We start from the raw sequence: 21182 nt of genomic DNA, 5'->3' as shown, positions 1-21182 counted from the left end.
GTCTGGTAGAACACGTATTTCCGGGGTGCCTGGGTGGCTGAGTTGTTAAGCGTCCGCCTTCAGCTCAGGTCATGATCCTATCCTAGGGTCCTGGGATTGAGCCCCGCACCAGGCTCCCTGCTTAGCAGGGAGCCAGCTTCTCCCTCTCCCACTCCCCCTGCTTGTGTTCCTGCTCTCACTATCTCTCTCTCTGTCAAATAAATAAATAAAAGAACACATATTTCCATTGACTGGACACTTGCACACATCTTTTATGTTCCTTCCTAATCTTAGGGCTCCAAAGAAGTTAAGGAGTGAGTTAAAATGTAGCATGCGAACAGACAACCAGAAACCAGAGTTATCTTTAAGTGAAAAATGGTTTTGCTTTTCTATTTTTTTTTGAAAAATATTTTTTCTAGGCTATAGATTTAATGACCTATTCCTGCAATAAGGTATATACCTCATGGACCATTCAGAATATTCACACCCATCAGTCAGTTTCTCCGTGCCCCAACACTGCTATATTAATGCTGCCAAATTCTTGGTCATTCAGTAAAGGATTTTCTAGATACCACACAGGACATATCAATTTTCTACTTCTGCGCAAATTATACTACATGTGATTAATTGCAGTTTTCCTATTTTCCCATTGTTCTTAGTCATTTGTTGCTAAGTTTTAATTTGGAACACCACCCTAAAGCTAAGTTCTCGGAGGTATTAAGTAAAAATCTCCTTCACAGAACAGCGAAATAAAATTACCTGGTGCCTAAGTGTCAGTAGATTTTCACTTAATCATACACAGACTTGAAAGTATAGGAAGGTAAAATTAAAAAATATGTCTAAAAGCAGAAACAATTTAAGTCAAGACTTAAGCCAAATTATTTAATCTTTACTTAACTTAGAAAACTGACATTTACTTATATTGGGCTCAATGCCAAGTCATTAATCATGAAAAATCTTTCACTTCCCTTCTTCTTCCTCAAGCCAGATACAGTTGGTCAGTCCTACTGTTCCTACTTTTTGACTGGCCCTGATTCAAATTTGATCTGGCAAACTTTTCTTCCACCTATATACACTCACATATCACCTGTATTAAGAAATATTCTTGGGCACCTGGGTGGCTCAGTCGGTTAAGCGAGTGCGTTCGGCTCAGGTCATGATCCCAGGGTCTTGGGATCGAGCCCTCTTTCAGGCTCCTTACTCAGTAAGGAGCCTGCTTCTCCCTCTCCCCCTGCCCCCCTGCTTGTGCTCTCTCTCACTCTCTCTCACTCTCCCTCTCACATAAATAAATAGAATCGAAGGGAAAAAAAAGAAAACATTCTTTTAATAGATTCTGTTGCGGCACATTAAGGTAAACCCTGGTAGATTTAGTAACTCTTCTCTGTGCTTCCTATAAATGCTTCCATTATGTTACTTACTTCTTTCTATATTTGCACTGTCTTAATAGACTGTGCACTTCTTGATGAACATTATGTTATATATCGGCATATACTATAATTAGCAGAGTTTTGTAAACTGCGTATACCATATATATGTGTGTGTGTGTGTGTGTATACATATATAGGCTTTGTTCATTAGCTAGCAAGTGTTAAGTGTTGAGGAAAAAGCTGCTGAATGATTCACTACATGAAAGATTAACAGGCTGAGAATGCGAGGGTTAATTTTCTTTTGTATCTTCCATTAAAAAAGATCACTAGAACTATTGGAAAGGAAAGCTTAATATTCAACAACCTCAGCAATCCAGAAAATTAGTTGCAATGATCTGCTATTTCTTTGTGTGCACAGAAAGGTCAATTGTCATTGAAGAACTGCCCCGTTGGAAGAAATCCATAAAAATAATATATTACTGTGCTTTTTAGCCACTCGACAATAAGACAGACTTTTTCAGTCTCTTTTGTTCAAGTGTATGAGCACATTTTCCAAAATAAAACATATCTACCACCAAGTAGTCAACTATGGAGTTAAAAAGGGCTGAGTTTACATATACATATTCCTACTTCCTGTATCTTGAAATGTGAATGATAGCCTAGTTGTTTAAATCTGTTCATTTCAAGATAGTACCTATATATAAGGATGTATAATTTTAAGATAGAAACAGAATTTTTAAAAGGATATAAAACTTAATTTCATCCACTCTGGCTCAGACTGTTGCAGTTGCCACTCACTCAATTTCAAATGTATTGGAAACATAATAATTAAACCTTCTGTTAAAGCTGTACTTCCTAGATTCTTCTCTTGCCTTTTAATAAAAGCAAAACCCATAAATGTTTGAGCAAAGACAGTTGTGTGAACTTATGTAACAGCATTTAAAAAAGAAAATGTCATATAGCACCTAGCTCAGTGCTCTGACAAATTACGGGCACTCCACAAATAGCAAGTGTCTTCTGCTTTATGAGGCAAAATATCTGTAAGAGAGTCAACATGCACTGGAGTGATCATGGGCATGGAAAGGCAGAAAAACCCAGATTAAAATCTAGACATGTACGTATGTATGTTTAGATTTCACATTGGGTTTTCTTCTAATTTTTGTTTGTTTGGTTAAGTATACATATATGTAGGACTGACTGTGGAGTTAAAGAGTTTCTGAAAATTCAACTTTGGTAAATACTACCAAACACTTTTCTCATACTCCAACATTGCATGGAGTGTTCAGGTAACTCCACACATGTTCACCAAAACTTGGTATTCTTTTCTATTTCGAACATTCTTTCAGATGTATATGGTATTACATTGGGTTTTAGTTTGCATTTCCTTGATGGCTAGTAAGGTTGAAAATTTATTATATATTTATTGGCTAATGTAATTCTTATGGACCGAATTGTGTCCCCCACAAATTCCTATGCTCTAGTTCTAATCCCCAGTACCTCAGAATGTGACTATATTTGGAGATAGAGGCTTTAAAGGTTAAATGAGGTCATGTGGGTCATGTGGGTAGTCCCTAATCCAATATGACTATTGTCCTTATAAGCGGAAAGGACAGCTGGTATACACGTTCGGAGGCAAGGCCATGGGAGGACACAGCAGAAAGGGTAGCTATCTGCAAGCCAAGGAGAGAGGCCTCAGGAGAAACCAAAACTCCTGACACCTTGATCTTGGACTTCTTTCCTCCAGAACTGTGAAAAAAATAAATTTCTGTTGTTTAAGCAATCCAGTCTGTGGCAATTTCTTGTGGCAGCCCTAGCAAACTTAACACAATACTCATTCACTTTTGTAAAGAGCCTTACCAGGGCGCCAAGGTGGCTCAGCCAGTTAAGCCTCCGACTCTTGATTCCGGCAAAGGTCATGATCTCAGGGCTGTGAGATCAAGCCCCATGCTAAGCATGGACCCTGCTTAAGACTCTTTCTCTCGCTCTGTCCCTTCTCTCCTTTCCCCTCTCTTTGAAAAAAAAAAAAAAGCCTTACCATGATAGCCCTAGCATACTTTTAGAAGTGGTTTGGTAATTACATGAAATTTACTTTGATTCCTGTAAGTCAATATAATAATTTGTTTTGGTTTTTTTCAAGTAGGCTCCACACCCAACATGGAGCCCAACATGGGGCCTGAACTCAACACCTCAAGATCAAGATCTAAGTGGAAATCGAGAGTCAGACACTTAACCAACTGAGCCACACAGGCACCCTCAATATAAAAATTTTAATTCATTTTGTTTTTTTTAATTTTAATTCATTTTAGAGCCAAGAAATTAAAATAGCTACTTACCAGCTAGAGTATGAAAACAAAATATTTAGACCACTAAATTTCCAAATGCCTAAATTAGCTAAGTACTATTCTCAGAGGGCAAAAGCAATTTATAAAAGAAAGAAATAACCCTATGTGTGTGAATATATGTATAGGTACATACGTGTGTGTATATACATAAAATATCTTAGTTATTTTGAAAATGTTGAACAGTTTATGCAGAAGGCTTAAAATCAGTCAGTCACTTAGATCTAAATGTCAGTCTGAACCACAAACCCAAGTAAATGAAGAGATCTCACATGCTGTAGGAGTAAATGACACTGGCCTGGGCCCTCCGGGATTTATTGGTGGCAGGGGTGGCATGGTGGGAGGTGAGGATCTTGACTGTATCTTCACTTCCACAGGAGATCCAGGCATTGCTGGCACTCTTTTCTCAGGACCAACTATAGAGAATAAAAGTAATGCAGGTCAGAGTCTTCTATAAGATAATAAAAATCAAGACAATAATTTCAAATATAAAAACATATTTTCCTAGAGACTGAGAAGTGAAGAAGATGCTTATTTTAATAGGCTGAATAGTAGCTCCCAAAAGATATCTACTGTAGTTCCCTCTTAGCCAAGTTTCACTTTCCACAGTTCCAGTTACCTGCGGTCATGGAAACCATGGTCTGGAAACAGATGAGTCTCCTTCTGATGTATAATCAAAAGGTCAATAGTAGCCTAACACTAGGCCATAATGACTATGTCATTCACCTCATCACATAAGCATTTTATTATCTCACATTATCACAAAAAGAAGGGTAAGTATGGTATAATAAGACACTGTGATAGAGGGAGGGAGAGAGAAACAAAAATCACGTAACTTTTATTACAGTATATTGTTGTAACTTCTATTTTATTATTACTTGTTGTTAATCTCTTACTATGCCTAATTTATAAATTTTCTTACATGTATGTATAGGAAAAAATATGTATCATGTATCATATATGGTTTGGTACTATCTGCAGTTTCAGATATCCATTGGGGTCTTAGAATGTATCCCCTATGGATAAGGAATGGGGGTGGGGGACTACTGTACCTCTTAATCCCTTCAACTGCGAACATTGGCTTATTTGGAAAAAGGGTCTTCGAAGATGTAGTTAAGGATCTTGAGAGAAGATCACCCTAGATTATGTAGGTAGGCTCTAAATCCATTATGAACATGCTCACAAGAAAAGTGGGAGAAAGACATACACCAGAGGAAGAATACACAAAGAAGACGTGGTTGTACATGAGAATGCAATGGGACAACGGCAGAGACTGGAGTGATGCATCTATAAGCAAAGAAATGCCAAGGACTATCAGCAACCACCAGAAGCTCGGAGACAGGTATGGACTAGATTGTTCCTCAAAGGTCCCAAGGAGGAATCAACCCTACTTGATTTTGGACTTCTGGCCTCCTGAACAGTGAGATTATTGTTGTCTTAAGCCACCCAATTTACGGGAACTTTGTTATGGCAATCAAAGGAAACTAAAACAATCCAGCAAGGTCAAGGGGTAACATGACCTCAAAGTTAACACTGAGGATAGTGGCCAAGGAAGGAAGAAACCAGGTTACAAACTCATCTGAACTGCATTTTTTTTTTAAGATTTTATTTATTTATTTGACAGAGAGAGACACGGAGAGAGGGAACACAAGCAGGGGGTAGTAAGAGAGGGAGAAGCAGGCTGATATGGGGGGCTCGATCCTAGGACCCCAGGATCACGACCTGAGCAGAAGGCAGACGCTTAATGACTGAGCCACCCAGGTGCCCCTGCATTCTTTTTTGACTTCTCTTTATAAATCAATCCAATTTGTAGGGGGGAAAAAAAACTAATGTGGGACTATCTAGACCAGTAGGCATCAATTGCATGGCATGGAAACAGAATCATCATCAGTTATATATAAATTAATACAAATGATGAAGTACTAAATTTTTATATATATAACTAGAATAAGTAGGAAAAAAAGAGATGGAGTCAACATGCCAGACATCAGTGATGTAAATATCATTTATGATATACAATATCCAAAAAGATGAAAAGTAGAGCTGAATCTAAACTAGGCACAGGCTCACCATGGGGACAATTTATAAGTAGCCGTTTGATAAAAGTGGACAACAAATTCAAGAAAGAGAAATCTAACAGATTAAACTTAATGACATTATAAACAGGTCTGGGCTGGGGCGCCTGGGTGGCTCAGTTAATTAAGTGTCCAACTCTTGATCTTAGCTCAGGTCTTTTTTTTTTTAAAGATTTTTTAACTTATTTTTTGACAGAGAAAGAGACAGTGAGAGAGGGAACACAAGCAGGAGGAGTGAGAGAGGGAGAAGCAGGCTTCCCGCAGAGCAGGGAGCCCGATGCGGGGCTCGATCCCAGGATGCTGGGATCATGACCTGAGCCGAAGGCAGACGCTTAACAACTGGACCACCCAGGTGCCCCCTCAGCTCAGGTCTTGACCTCAGGGTTGGGAGTTCAAGCCCTGCATTGGGCTTTAAAAAAAAAAAAAAAAAGTCTGAGCTAATATCAATAGGACCCGGTACTGGGGAGTAATACTCTAATATCTTCACAGTTATTTTTCCCCATTAAAGAGAACATGTTACATACTTGGTTAATAACAGGGCGAGGGTCACCACAATCATCTTTAAACTGAACTATGTTGCTTTTAGCAACTCTAAGCTTTTCGCTTAAGTACTATGAATCTATTTTCCAATAATGGTGAATTCAAGGCACAAGAAGTGGACACACCAAAGGTTCAAATGAGAATGCTAAATCAAAGATTTCTTTCCGTGAGATCAGACCTGTAGACACAATATACTCGTGACACTGGCCACAAGGCACGTCTTCACCCATTCAGAAGCATGTTCTAGTGAGGAAAGTATCACCAAATATTTTTATGCTTCAGGCTGCAGTGGCCTATTTTGGTAAGAGATATAATGAATCCATAAATTCCATCAAGGAAGTAATGTCCTCAAAGTACAAAACCCCTAACAAAAATGTGCAACTGTCTGAGAGCCATGTGGGCAACACTCCGCCAGGTCTTCCCATCTCTCTGTCCAGGACATTTTCTTTGTGAAACTGATGGTCGTCCTGTCTGATTAGTGGACTCATGAGCTGCTGCATTTGCCTTTTTCTTCTTGACAGTATTTTTCTCAATGTCCTTCAAAGAATGGTTGACACGTTTCCAGCTCTTCCATCTGGGGCCCAGCTTTCTGGAGGGTGGGGGAGAAGGGAAGGAAGGAACTGACAGTTGTCTCACACTATAATGTGTTGTGTATAGTGTGCAACAACCTAGAGGGAGCCTTTCTTCAGACCACCTGCCTTTACGGCAAGGGCGCCAAAGGCCTGAGGAGGACTTAACAAGATGTGTTTTAACATTCAGCACTTGGCAGAATGAAAAATGGAGAGGAGCCTGAGCCCAACTGCAGAACACTGAATTATATACCAACTGAAAGCTTAGAAACTGGGCAAAACCCAGCCCCCAGACTCCTGTTTACGGATTAAAACTACTCATATCTCTTGTTCACATCACTACTCACAAACCTGCAACACTAGTGTTATTCCTTATGTTTCAATAACATCGTCTATTAGAAAAAGCATGGGTATGGAGACTGAGACATTCAGTGTCAATTATCATTCTGTTATAAACAACATGATTTTTATCAAATCATTTCACCTTTCTGGCTCACTTTCAACAAATGTAAAATGAGAGATAATAAATCCGACCTGTTAGGAAAGATGTAAAGGTAAGAAATAATGCCTAGACTAGTGCTAGGTTAAAGAAGGTACTCAGGAAAGAAAAATGATCAGAAAATAGGAAGCCTAAGGGCACCTGGGTGGCTCAGTCGTTAAGCGTCTGCCTTCAGCTCAAGTCATGATCCCAGGGTCCTGGGATTGAGCCCCGCATCAGGCTCCCTGCTCGGTGGGAAGCCTGCTTCTCCCCCTCCCACTCCTCCTCTACTTGTGTTTCCTCTCTGGCTATCTCTCTATCAAATAAATAAATAAAATCTTTTAAAAAAAAAAAAAGAAAGAAAGAAAGAAAATAGGAAGTCTAGTGTCAAGTTCTGCATTTACCACCTAAATAGCCATGTGACCATATCCAAGTTACATTATCATTTGATTTCCATGGAAAATAGGTGTACTATTAACAGTTAATCCATCTAACCTCAGCAATATTACATGGAATGATTCAAGAATTAACAGCTGCAAAAGCACCAAATACAATATAAGGTGGTATTTTTTTTGGAAGCTGGGTGGCATGAAGGCACTTCATGGTGTGAGTGGTACATCCAAGTGGTTTATAACCTGACAAATTCAAAAGCTGCTCAGATGGTGGATAAGGTGTATGTTACAAAGTAGGCATTTTCACCTTCTGCTTGGTGACTGTGTCATGCCTTTATGTCATCACTGTTACAGTGACTTTATTTCTAAATTGTTCTGGAAAACAGATACTCATGTTTTATTATATTCTAGCTGAATTCCTTGAAAGAACGAACCATACCTGAGCTCTTTTCAATTCCAGAGAACCTTAGACACACTTCAAAAACAAGAAATTCCTTTCTCTCAATGGGGACTTTGAGCCCATCAACACCACTACTTGGATTATCAACGAGAAATAACGTCTTCAGTCCTAGAAACTCATAATAACACTTATTCTGTCATAAAGGTTCAACTTGATTCTAAACACAGATTTTGGGGCACCTTGGTGGTTCAGTGGTTAAGCATCTGCCTTCGGCTCGGGTCATGATCCCAGGGTGCTGGGATTGAGCCCCGTATCGGGCTCCCTGCTCCGCGGGGTGCCTACTTCTCAGTCTCTTGCTCCCCCTGCTTGTGCTCTCTCTCTCCCTCTCCCTCTCCCTCAAATAAAATCTTAAAAAAAAACAAAACATAGATTTTAAGATTTAAAATAACTGATAATTTAGTCAAATGAGTTTGTGCTCTGGTTATTTTGAAGACTTGGATATATATGACTTAAAAACTAAAATCTGAACAAGCATTTCCAAGATCACTGATGCTTTAACACCTAACCCTGTAGAGCCAAACAATTTGACCTAGAGAAGAAGAGCGAACATGGAAAAGTATGTCTGAATAATGATTTTACTTCTCCATCATGCAATATGCTATGCATGTCGTGAAAACACAAAACTGGTTAAAGAGAGAGCACATTAATGAACAGCTCTCTGGCCATTTGCAACATGTGGATGGAACTAGAAGGTATTATGCTAAGTGAAATAAGTCAATCAGAGAAAGACAATTATCATATGATCTCACTGATACGAATAATTTGAGAAACAAGACAGAGGATCAAGGGGAAGGGAGGGAAAAATGAAACAAGACGAAACCAGAGAGGGAGACAAACCATAAGAGACTCTTAATCTCAGGAAACAAACTGAGGGTTGCTGGAGTGGAGGGGGGGTGAGAGGGATGGGGTGGCTGGGTGACGGACATTGGGGAGGGTATGTGCTATGGTGAGCGCTGTGAATGTTTAAGACTGATGAATCACAGACCTGTACCCTTGAAACAAATAACACATTATATGTTAAAAAAAAAAAAAAACAGCTTTCTGTGTGACAGCAATGCTTTTTTTCCCCACATAGGAATTTAAAGAATCAGACATAAAACTAAAGAGTGGAACTCTTCTGTAGCTCTAAGTAATACTGAACATAAACATAAATCCCAGACAAATGTTACTTGAGAAGAATCCTATATGTTAAAGTGCCCACAAACAAGGGCATTTACAAATCTTTATAAACCGCCTTTACTTTAAAGTTTTAAAAAATTACTTTGAGGCTGACAATGGAACAATAAATAGAAGAGGTATAAATATGAGATAAGAAAAATGCAATTATGTCCGGAGAAGGACTTTCCAGACAACTGGAAAGAAGAAAAACCTCCCAGGACTGCAAGGAAAAAGCATGTTTAGGTAAAAAATGAACCTGATGTGAAAAATGCTTTATCACTTACTAGTTTTGTATGATAATGATTTTCCTCATCTGTCCCTAAGATAATACTTCAACACAAAGTTACTGTGAGGGGTACCATAATATATTTAATAATGGCCAATACACAGCAGACACTCTTCCATGTTTACTTGGATTAGATTAAAAATCTATTAAAATTATGGGCGCCTGGATGGCTCAGTTGGTTGGGCGACTGCCTTTGGCTCAGGTCATGATCCTGGAGTCCCTGGATCGAGTCCCGCATCAGGCTTCCTGCTCCAGGCTCCCTGCTCGGCAGGGGGTCTGCTTCTCCCTCTGACCCTCCCCCCTCTCATGTGCTCTCTCTCATTCTCTCTCTCTCAAATAAATAAATAAAATCTTTAAAAAAAAATCTATTAAAATTATTAACTTTCCTTAGCCATTGAGATGTTTATCTAGGCTGAGCTTTGGGCAGAAGAAAATATGGTCAGTGCTCCCATCACTGAGAAAAAGGAGATGAATACAGATTTTTCAGATGCACAGAACAGGATTACTGATCATTCCAAACATGTTGACCAAGGAAGCCGTTACATCTACTTCTCCAAAAAAAATAAAAAATAAAAAAATCAGGGGCGCCTGGGTGGCTCAGTCAGTTAAGTGGTTAAGTGTCTGCCTTCAGCTCAGGTCATGATCCCAGGGTCCTGGGATTGAGTCCCAAATCCGGCTCCCTGCTCAGCAAGGAGCCTGCTTCTTTCTCCTCCTCCCTATGCTGCTCCCCCTACTTCTGCTCTCTCTCTGTCAAACAAACAAATAAAAATCAGACTCCTAACTAAGAAACAATTGAGAAGGTTTAGACTACCTTTGAGGGCAGAGGCAAAAACAGATGATTGTCTTTTCTGCATGTGTAAGTATATATTTATATGGTTCAGAAATCAGTATGATATAAAAAGAAATATTCCTTGCTCCTATCCCTACCTACCACACCTCACAGATAACCATTTTAATTGGTTTCTTATGTATCCTTCCATTCTTTCTCTGTGTACAAAGAGCAAACACAAATATAAAATCCTATCCTACCCCCATTTATACAAAGAAAGTATAATGATGTTAAGCTGAATGTCCCCACCAATGGCCTCTCTGCAGCCACACCTTTTGCATTCCATCAGAAGTGGAATCTATTTCCCTATCCCCTGCATCTGGCCAGGCCCCTCTGACTTGCTTTGACCAATGTAATGTGATAGAAGTGACAGAGTGCCAGTTCTGAGCCTCTCTTGGAAACCTGACCCTGCCGTGAAAGCACATCCAGACTCATCTGCTACAAGACGAGACCACATGGAGAAGAGATGAGTTCTAACAGCTAAGGCCAGCTGATCCCTAAACCTGTGAAGAGCCTAACCTAGTGAGTCTGGTCTGCAGCTAGCTGATTGCAGACATATGAATACAAACAACCAAGAGCAGAACAAATCCCTGACTCACACTCATAAGCAAAAAAATAAAAAATAAAAAACTTAAAATGTTTTAGGCCACCAAGTTTTAACGTGGTTTGTTATACAACAATAGGCAACGGATATATATCACAAGCTGTACTTCTTAGTTTTTTTGTTGGTTCTTTTGTTTTACAATTTCAAAGTATGTCCTGAAATTCTTAATTCCACAACCTTTTTTCTTTAACAGATGCATGATATTCCACTATGTGGACATACCATAGTTTATTTAAACAATTCCCTATTGACAAATAATGGGATTATCTGTAATCACTTGCAGCTGAATTTTGAGGCTCTCTAGATCCCATGCTAATGACCACACTGTATTTGCCAAGCTTTGGGGAGAGAGAAAAGAAGACAGGGCCCTGAGTTATGGGAAACACATACATTGAAATGTCTGCAAAGTACTAAGAAAATAAAGAAGTAGAAACATTACCTTGTATGAAGGCCAAGGACATCTTTACAGCGCATTAAGTAGTTCAGTGGGAAGGCTACATGAACTTGCCAGGTAGCACATAAGGATAAAAGCATGAAAGATACAGTTTAAACGGTGCCCCTAAAGTTGGGATCAGAACCAAGGTAAAAATCAGAAAAAAGATTTCCTTGCCCACAGTCTCTCTTCAACCATTGCCAAAGATAGGGAAATGTTCCTGAATGTGTTACTGTCAGATGAGAAACATTTCCAAAATTGACAATTCTAATCTGCTAAAGTTAGAGGAAAGAACATCAAAATTACTGTTGCACTTGCAGGCTTGTAAGGCTGGCTAAACTGACTGTGGGCATAGCACCTGCTTAAGGATGAGCATTTCCCATCCGTGTAGCTCTGCCATGAGCCTGACAACACATCCAACTTTCTAATAACATGCAGGCTTCATATGCAGAGACATCCAGGAATAACTGTTTATGATGACAGATAATTTATCTTTCAACAAAAATTGAGGCATAAGGACTCAAGTAAAGAAATTACCAGAAAATGTTTTATAAGGGACCTTGAAGACATAGTTCAGTTAAAATAAAATTAATGCTTTACTTTATACAAACAACAGGGATCGAAAAAACAAATTTTTCCATTCCACATTTATAAATACATAAAGATAATTAATTTATCGAATACATTCTCATAGGTCTCATAGGGATCAGCAAACTTTTTCTGCAAAGGGCAAGACTAAATATTTTTGGCTTTGTGGACCATATGGTCTCTGTCACAACTATTCAACTCTACTGTTGTAGCACATACAGACGATGCACAAAGGAATGGTCTTGGCTGTGTTCCAATAAAACGTTATTTACAAAAACAGGCAGTGGGCCATAGTTTACTGACCCCTGCAACGGCTGATTAAAAAACTGGAAAAATTAAACTTCTAATTCTTAGTTTATTTCTATGCCTAGAAAATGTTTTACAGCATCCATTTAAGTGGTTCATCTGAATAACATTTTTATTCTCCTAAGACTACATATAGGGACGCCTAGGTGGCTCAGTCAGTTAAGCGTCTGCCTTCAGCTCAGGTCATGATCCCGGGATCCTGGGATCAGGCCCTGTGTGGAGCCCTGTGTCGGGATCCCTGCTCAGTGGGGAGCCTGCTTCCCCTCTTCCCCTCCCCCCGCTTATGCTTTTTTTCTCTCTCTCAAATAAATAAAATCCTTTATAAAAAATTAAAAAAAAAAAAAAAGGCTAGATATATAAGAGGGGCACCTGCGTGGCTCAGCCAGTTAAGCGTCTACCTTTGGCTCGGGTCATGATCCCAGGGTCCCAGGGTCCTGAGATCCAGCCTGACATCAGGATCCCCTCTGAGCAGGGAGCCTGCTTCTCCCTCTCCCCCTCTGCTTCGCACACGCTCTCTCTCAAATAAATAAATAAAATCTTAAAAAAAAAAAAGAGAGAGAGAGACTAGATATAAGAGAATATACTTATGACCTCGAAGGAAAATAACATACAGAAAATTATTTTTAAAAAAAACATTTAAAGATAGAAAACAAAAAACATGAAGTCAGAGCTAGCTGAGGAGTTGCAAAGATGAGGCTAGTTATCTGATGTTCTTCCAAAAACCAGACCTAAAAGAAGAACCTCAAAGATGACTAGCAAACTGTGAAGGATCACTTGCTTCATGATGATGCTAATTTCCTCCCTAGGCATCTCTCTATTCTCTATCTTCTACCAGTGCCATCTGATCCCAGACACAGAGACATGCAGAGTATATAAATAACCCTAATAACTTGATAATAACAAACAACACAGAATGAGCAAGAGACATTTAAAGAGACAATTCCCAAAAGAAAATTTATAAACGGCTGATAAGGACATTAAAAGATGCTCAGCATACTAGTTACCGAAGAAACACAAATTATAATGCCACAACAAAAAGGAACACACTACTAATACTTATATCCAACAATATGGATGAATGTCAAAAGCATTAGGCTAAGTGATAGATGCCAGACACACAACAAAACTACATACCATATTATCCTATTTATACAAAATTTGAGACAAAATTAGTGACAAAAAGCAGATGAGTGGCTGTCTGCGACTGATGGAAAGAAATGGAATACAAAGGGGCATGTTAGGGGGCATGATAAATCTTTTTATGGTGATGGAAATATTCTATATCCTGATTGTAATGATGCTAACACAACTATATACAATGGCTAAAACTCAAACTGTATACATGAAATGAGTGAATTTTATTCTACCTAAATTATACCACAATGAAGGTGAGAAAAATTAGCAAACCAAATACAGCAATGAATTTTTTTATAATTACAATCAAGGTGAGTTTATCCAAGAATGCAAGGTTAATTTTATGAATTCGAAATCCAATATAATTCACCGTACTAACAGATTAAAAGAAACCCTTTAAAATCACCTCAATAATTACAGAAAAAGCATTTGGTAAGACCCAATTTCCACTCATGAATATGAACAAAATAGAAATAGAAGATCAATTCCTTGATAAAGGGTATCTTCCAAATAACCCATATAAAATATCATACTTATTGGTGAAACATTATTACAAGCAACACCTTTCAGCTCAGAATGGAGATAAATCAATGCTTCTATTCAACATTTATTCAAGAGTTAAGCCATTGCAGCAGGACAGTTAAGAAGAAATAAGAAGAAATAATGACTATAAGGATTCGAAAGGAAGAAATGAAATTGTCCTTCTGTACACACAGATGACTTTCTGTAAAGAAAACTGAAGAGAATCTACTATCTATTAATTATTAGGTTATGCAGGTTCAGCAAGATTGCTAGACAGAAGTTCAGTATTTTATATGGGGACTAACGTAACATAATAAAACAAAATTAAATTTTAAAAAAGGTAGTTCAGTATTTTAAAAATTAATTGTATTCCTATATCCTGGCAAACAAACACTAATTTCAAAAAGATATGAATTACAACAAAAATTTATAAATGATCTAGAAGTAAGCCTAACACAAAATATATAAGACCTTTATGAAGAATGTAAGTAAGACATAAAAAGAGATTTATATAGAAACATCTATCACGCTTATGGATGGGAAGACTGTATATATTTTCGCTTCATTTTAATATATAAATTCAATGCAATTCTTATTACATGCCGGCAAGATTTTTAGTGTAACTTGATGAGCAAATACTAAAATTTAGGTTCAAAAGTTAACATGTTAAATGTCCAGCAACAAAAGAACACACAATTAAACTGCAGCATATTAAAAAATGAAATAGTACTACTGAAAGAAGTGAACTAGAGCTGTATGTATTGAAAGGATAAATCCCAAAACAATGTAGTAATATTGGGTAAAAAGAACACGTTGCAAGAAAAAGATGGACAGCTTAATACCAGAACCACAAAAATCTACATATGATAAGGGATCAATCTACATATGGTACGTTTACTACTATACATAGTAAAATCTTTCTAAAAATAAGGGAATAATAAACATCAAACTCAGGATAATGACTACTCCACAGGGAAGAAAATTAATTAAATCGGGCAGTTAGAAATTGTAGTTCTAATGTTTTAATTCTTTGAAAGATCTGAAGCAAAATAAAAGACAAATCACTAAATTTTGATAGAGCTAAGAGTGGGTACATGAGTATTTGCTATGCTGTGTTTTTTTCTTATTTTTCAAGCTTGAAATATTTCCTAAGAAAAGAAAGATCACTGGCTGCAATGGGAAAAATTGTAAGATCATAATGCAGGAAGAAACTATTTCCATGGTTGTTACAGTGAGAGAAAATTGTGGCCTGAGATTGTAGTAGCAACAGAAATGGGAAGGGGGGTGGAATTTCAAAAGTATTTAGAGTTAGAATAAATAGGACTTGTTGGTTGATTAGATGTGGAAGATAAGACAACTGACCAAAACAGAGGCCACTAGAGGGAGCGTATACTAGAAGGGGGAGATTATGAGTTCACTATTGGACACAACTGCTTTCATGATGCCTCAGATGGAGAGGAAAGAAAGCTGGAACAAAACCTGGAAGATACAACTTTGAATCCTGATTGTTCTACCAATTTATCAGCTGTGGGACCTTGGACAAGTCACTCCAGAGTCCTGCTTTCCTCCTCTGTAACATGAAGGAAAGAGAGATGTGGAAGCCCATAAAGTAACCAGTGAAAAAGTGCTCTGTTACACTATTGAAACAGGAGATAATTAGGTATCCATCAGTAATGTATTAGCAATCATTATGCCACTGTATGTTGAAAGTATCTAACGGGACTCCCCCAATGCTAATGACTTTAATATTTACAGATATGTTGTAATTGCCTGCCAACATCAAGACCCTGTGGATAACCTTAATGCAAGTTAAAAGCAGCAGCAACACAGCTGACTTGATAATGTAAATAGGGAAAAGTGAAATATGGATTTTTGCTTCCAAGCTCCAGCAAATGTTTATTTGGAATAATATAGTTATCTACTCCAACTGCACACCATCTGTTTCAAGTCTCCACCAAGTTAATATTTCTCACATGAACAAAAATGACTTAAAACTACATTTCATTAGCATCTTGCCTTCCCATGGAGGTTAGCCCTACCACAATCTAAATCTACTGAATATCAGCCTCTGAATAATGTGTAGCATTATTGTTCTGGCCAAACACATGTAGCCCAAATCGGGTAACTCCAGAGATCGGAGACTGTCAGAGGATAAGCCAACTGTAGTCCTGGTTAAATAAAATCCTTCTTACATGTTTTACTGGAGACAAGGAAAAATGATAAAAATTTCTCACACAGCTAGTTAATGGCTTTCCTAAGATTCAAAGCCCAGTCTCTCTGGTTCCATCTCCTGATCCATCTGGGCTACAATTTCTCTGGAGCACAGAACCTTCTAGAATAATCCATCAGTAAAGCCTGACAGGTCAACTCTAAAATACATCACTGTAACTCACTCATCCCTTCTCCACTATTCCACGTTAGCTCAAGCCACTGTCATGTCTCACCTGTACTACTACAACTGCCTGACTATTCACCCTGCTTTTCCTTTTGTCCTTTCCAAGCCATTCTGCACGTAGCAGCCAAAGTGCTGAAGTAAGAACCTCAAGGAGGGGTGCCTGGTTGGCTCAACAAAGCATGGGCTCTTGATTTCAGGGTCACAAGTTGAAGACCCACGCTGGGCATAGAACTTACCTTAAAAAAAAAATTTTTTTTTTTTTAAGATTTTATTTATTTGAGAGAGAGAATGAGAGAAAGAGAGCACGAGAGGGAGGAGGGTCAGAGGGAGAAGCAGACTCCCTGCCAAGCAGGGAGCCCAAAGCGGGACTCCATCCCGGGACTCCAGGATCATGACCTGAGCCGAAGGCAGTCGCTTAACCGACTGAGCCGCCCAGGCGCCCCTTACCTAAAAATTTTTTTAAAAATAAAAGATTTTGAAAAATTTAAAAATCCTCAAGTAGGGCGCCTGGGTGGCTCAGATGGTTAAGCGTCTGCCTTCGGCTCAGGTCATGATCCCAGGGTCCTGGGATCGAGTCCCGCATCGGGCTCCCTGCTCCTTGGGAGCCTGCTTCTCCCTCTGCCTCTCTCTGTCTCTCTGTCTCTCATGAATAAATAAATAAAATCTAAAAAAAAAAAAAAAAATCCTCAAGTAGATCATTTACAGATCTATTTCATCTACTCTCATGGCTTCCAAATGCTCTTACAATAAAACACAAACTCTACTTTGGCTTAAAATGCAATGATCTATTCAGCAGTTCTCAAAGTGTGGTCTGGGAACTCTTGGGGATTCTGGACCCTTTGGGGTATGTGTGGGTGTGTGTGTAGGGACAATTTTTATAATAGGGGGTTGTCTGATTTCTTTACTCTTACTCTTTCGTGAGTGTACAGTGGCCTTTTCCAGGGACTACACAATGAATGATAAAGAGACTCCATGCAAAAGCAATTAAGAATCCAGTTATCTTCTATTAAGGCAGTCAAAGAAGGGACACCTGGGTGGCTCAGTCGGTTAAGCGTCTGCCTTAGGCTCAGGTCATGATCCCAGGGTTCTGGGATCAAGTCCCACATTGGGCTCCTTTGCTTCTCCCTCTGCCTCTGCAGCTCCTCCTGCTTGTGCTCTCTCTCTCTCTGACAAATAAATACCTTTAAGAAAAATTCTGGGGCAGCCTCATTAGGCGTCTGCCTTGGGCCTAGGTCGTGATCCCAGGGTCCTGGGATCGGGCCCTGCATCGGGCTCCCTGCTCAGTGGGAAGCCTGCTTCTCCCTCTCCCACTCCCTGCTAGTGTTCCCTCTCTCACTGTGTCTCTCTCTGTCAAATAAATAAAATCTTAAAAAAAAAAAAAATCTTAAGTGTGCAAAGAGATCCTGAAACTAACTAATTTGAGAACTGGTGACCTAGCCCATGCCTATCTTTCCAATCTCATATCCTAGCTGTCCTGTCTTCACTCTGCATTAGGTATGCTGACCTCCTTTTTACTTCTAAATACACCAAAACTCCCACTTCAGGGCCTTAACTCAGGCTATTCCTTTAGCCTAGAATTGGTTTCCCCCAAGTTGTTGCATGGCTGAGTCCTTATCACTCAGAAGTCAAGACAAATGTCACTTTCTCAGGGTCAGCTTCCCTAACTGAAGTTGCTCCTCATTCTCCCTACCAGACTATCCCATGTCCTTGCTTGACTGGTACAATGATAATAAATGCAATAAAGAGAAAGAACAAGTACTTGGTTGCATGACTGATGCCCATCTTTGGGGAAATAAAGGCCTTGTCTGTTTCTTTAAAATACCCTCAGCACCTAGAGTAGGCAACACTGAATCACAATAATCAAAAGTGGCACATGCTCCAAAGGTTGGCTGGATGTGAATTATCTTTTCTCTCACCCCCATTTTCCTTTTTTTTTTTTTTAAAGAGTGGGGGCACAGAAGGAGAGACTGAGAATCTTAAGCAGGCTCCCTGCCCAGCACTGACACCGACACAAGGCTCAATCTCCCAACCCTGAGATCATGACCTGAGCTGAAATCAAGAGTTGGACACTTAACTGACTGAGCCATACAGGCACCTCTCACACCTACCCATTTTCTATGAGTCAGTACAGACTAGTCATTTCTACCTCCTCAGACTCATCCTCAACCCCTTTTCTTTTCTCAGAGCCACTGCCTTAGATTAGTCCCTCATCTCTCTAACTGGACTCTTTCTGGGATTCAAACTATTATGCACTATCCTACCAGCAGCCATTTCATCAAGAATCCCTCTTTAAAAAAAAAAAAAAAAAAGATTTTATTTATTTATTTGACAGAGAAAGACACAGTGAGAGAGGGAACACAAGCAGGGCGAGTGGGAGAGGGAGAAGCAGGCTAACCGCGGAGCAGCGAGCCCGATGCGGGGCTCGATCCCAGGACCCTGGGATCATGACCCGAGCCAAAGGCAGATGCTTAATGACTGAGCCACCAGGCGCCCCAAGAATCCCTCTATCTTTTATTCCTTAGAGTGGCCTTCATGGTTCTCAGTTGTCTCACTCCAATACTGGCCACAACCGTTCTCATGAACAGTTCTACATCCCAATTAGGTGGGTGCCCAATAAGTCACGGTCATTCTCTGATCATACCACCTCCACTTCCCAGAACACCTTCCTTCTCCTTTTTGTAGATACATTTAAATCTTCCCCAACACTGTTGTTCCAATTTGTTAGTCCTACTTTCATCATCTGTCACTATGTCTAGGACATTACAAGCTCAAGAATAGTAGTTTGATAACAACTGTTCGTTGATGAACAAGGGAAAAAAAGACATAAAAGGTAATTATGCTATGTAGTTCTGTTGAAGGATGATGTTAATATTAATATCACAAGTATAAGCAAATTATGCTTACTCTAACTCAAGGCCACAGACTGTCCCAGTAATCTCAAAACTTCATACAATTTTACTTGACAATAGGCAGACAAAGTATGAAGATAAAATTATATGGTTCCATCAGTACTACTTAAAAATCACCCCTCAAGGGGCACCTGGGTGGCTCAGTCGTGATCTATGAACAATAAAAACCCACTTTAACGCATTAAAAAAAAAAAATACACGTACTACTAACACATCAACACACATACAATAAAGACAGTACAATGTTATATAAATCATGAAGCAATTAATCCTGCTAACTCTAAAGAAGCTGAGTATCTATGTTTTTAAATTGCTGGGGAATATCACAGACACCAAATCTTTTGTTCATATTAACTCTCTCAATAGGCCTTTCCATCCCAAAGATGCTATATTTACCTAGATCCATCTCCCCCACATACATATACATACACACACACATATAGTTATATATACACACACAGCTGTTACTCTTTCAGACTGAAAATATTAAATACTAAAGGCTGTTAACTTTTGCTATTTTAATATTTATTTTTTGCTATTTTACTTATATTTAAGTAAAAATGTTTGTTCAATGCAAAGACATATGTGCCCAGCCCTATCTTTCTAATATGGATAAGGTAACCACCAAGGTAACTGTGACTTAAAAAAAAAAAAAAAAAAGCTGTTTTTCTAGAATACATTACCATACTGACTTAACTTGGATGTACATAGTTACTCTTTTCTGTACACAGTTATTCTTCAAACTTTACAAAAAGCTTGCCAATGCTAGGGTTCCAACTTAGTTCCACATCCCCTTAATATCTGAATAACTGGTTCAAATGTTCCTCCACTCTGAAGAATAACCATCAAGCCTGTTAGTTTCAGCCTTAGGGTAGATAACTACAAAAACAGAACTGCAGACTCAGGAGTACCAAAGAGCAAAGATCAAGCTCTCTTCCACATGGGAAGCTTCTCGACATCCTCCCTGAATGGCTGACACCCAGGTTCTTTTAAGAACCCCTGGGCACTGAGGGGTTTGCCTTACTGCAAAGACAGAACATGCCACTGCTAGGTAACTAAGAAGTGGTTCTGGGCAATGGTCACTAATAGTTCTTTCTCCTGGGGTCTTAACATCCATTGTCAAATATTTGAAGAAAACGGTCTTATCAAGAGTAATCAAAAGACAAGTGGTTGTGCAAACCCACCAAAATACATACTCCTGCTGCACACAAGCATAAGATGCCAAGAAGAAGAAAAAAAAGAAGAAGAAGGTCTATGTGTTTGATTCAGTCTAGTTTCTAATCATTTACTTATTAAACCCTCTTTCTGGGGAAACATGGACTTTAAAGGAATAACAAAAACTAGCTGAGGGTTTGATGGTTTAACTACTTAGACATTATAGACATTTTTGAGTTTACGAGCAGATGTGCTCCAAGTCATGTCAACAAATATTCCCTAATTCTGGTTATTCAGAGAAAGCTTCTGGCAAATCCATGTGCACTACAAAGATACTTTCCATAAAATTACACAAATTAACATAAATTCACACTTTTTAAGTATAGATTTTTGCATAGGATTTCATAATACAGAGCGACACTGCTCAATATGGTGGCCATTAGCCACAGGTGGCTAATGAGCACTTGAAATGTGGCTAGTCTAGATTGAGATAGGCTTTAGGTAAAATAATGCAGTTTCAAGATTCAGTACTAAAAAAAAGGAATATAAAATATCAATTGTTTAAAGAATGTTTAGTTGAAATGGTATTTTATTTTTTAAAAGATTTACTTGAGAGAAACACAAGTGGGGGGGAGGGGCAGAGGGAGAGGGAGAAGCAGACTCC

General features: G+C 38.9%; 1 protein-coding gene across 13 annotated transcripts in view; it reads right to left on the bottom strand.

The window, feature by feature from the left end:
* CBFA2T2 (CBFA2/RUNX1 partner transcriptional co-repressor 2) overlaps nt 1-21182 on the bottom strand; it is a 151514-nt gene that overhangs the window by 39747 nt on the left and 90585 nt on the right. For 12 of the 13 annotated variants that reach the window (XM_064573020.1, XM_064573019.1, XM_064573018.1 and 9 more), the window contains one exon: nt 3958-4101. In XM_064573020.1, the coding sequence (XP_064429090.1) occupies nt 3958-4101 (144 nt within the window). Of the gene's footprint in view, nt 1-3957; nt 4102-11515; nt 11821-21182 lie in introns of those variants that run through there. The other variant, XM_064573021.1, reaches the window with a different exon arrangement.

This window comes from Mirounga angustirostris, unplaced genomic scaffold, assembly GCF_029215605.1.
Source record: "Mirounga angustirostris isolate CCGP_5_RB_7025 unplaced genomic scaffold, mMirAng1.0.hap1 SCAF_10, whole genome shotgun sequence".
Taxonomy (NCBI): domain Eukaryota; kingdom Metazoa; phylum Chordata; class Mammalia; order Carnivora; family Phocidae; genus Mirounga; species Mirounga angustirostris.
The sequence above is the reverse complement of the archived record's forward strand: the minus strand, read 5'-3'. Positions and strand labels throughout refer to the sequence as shown.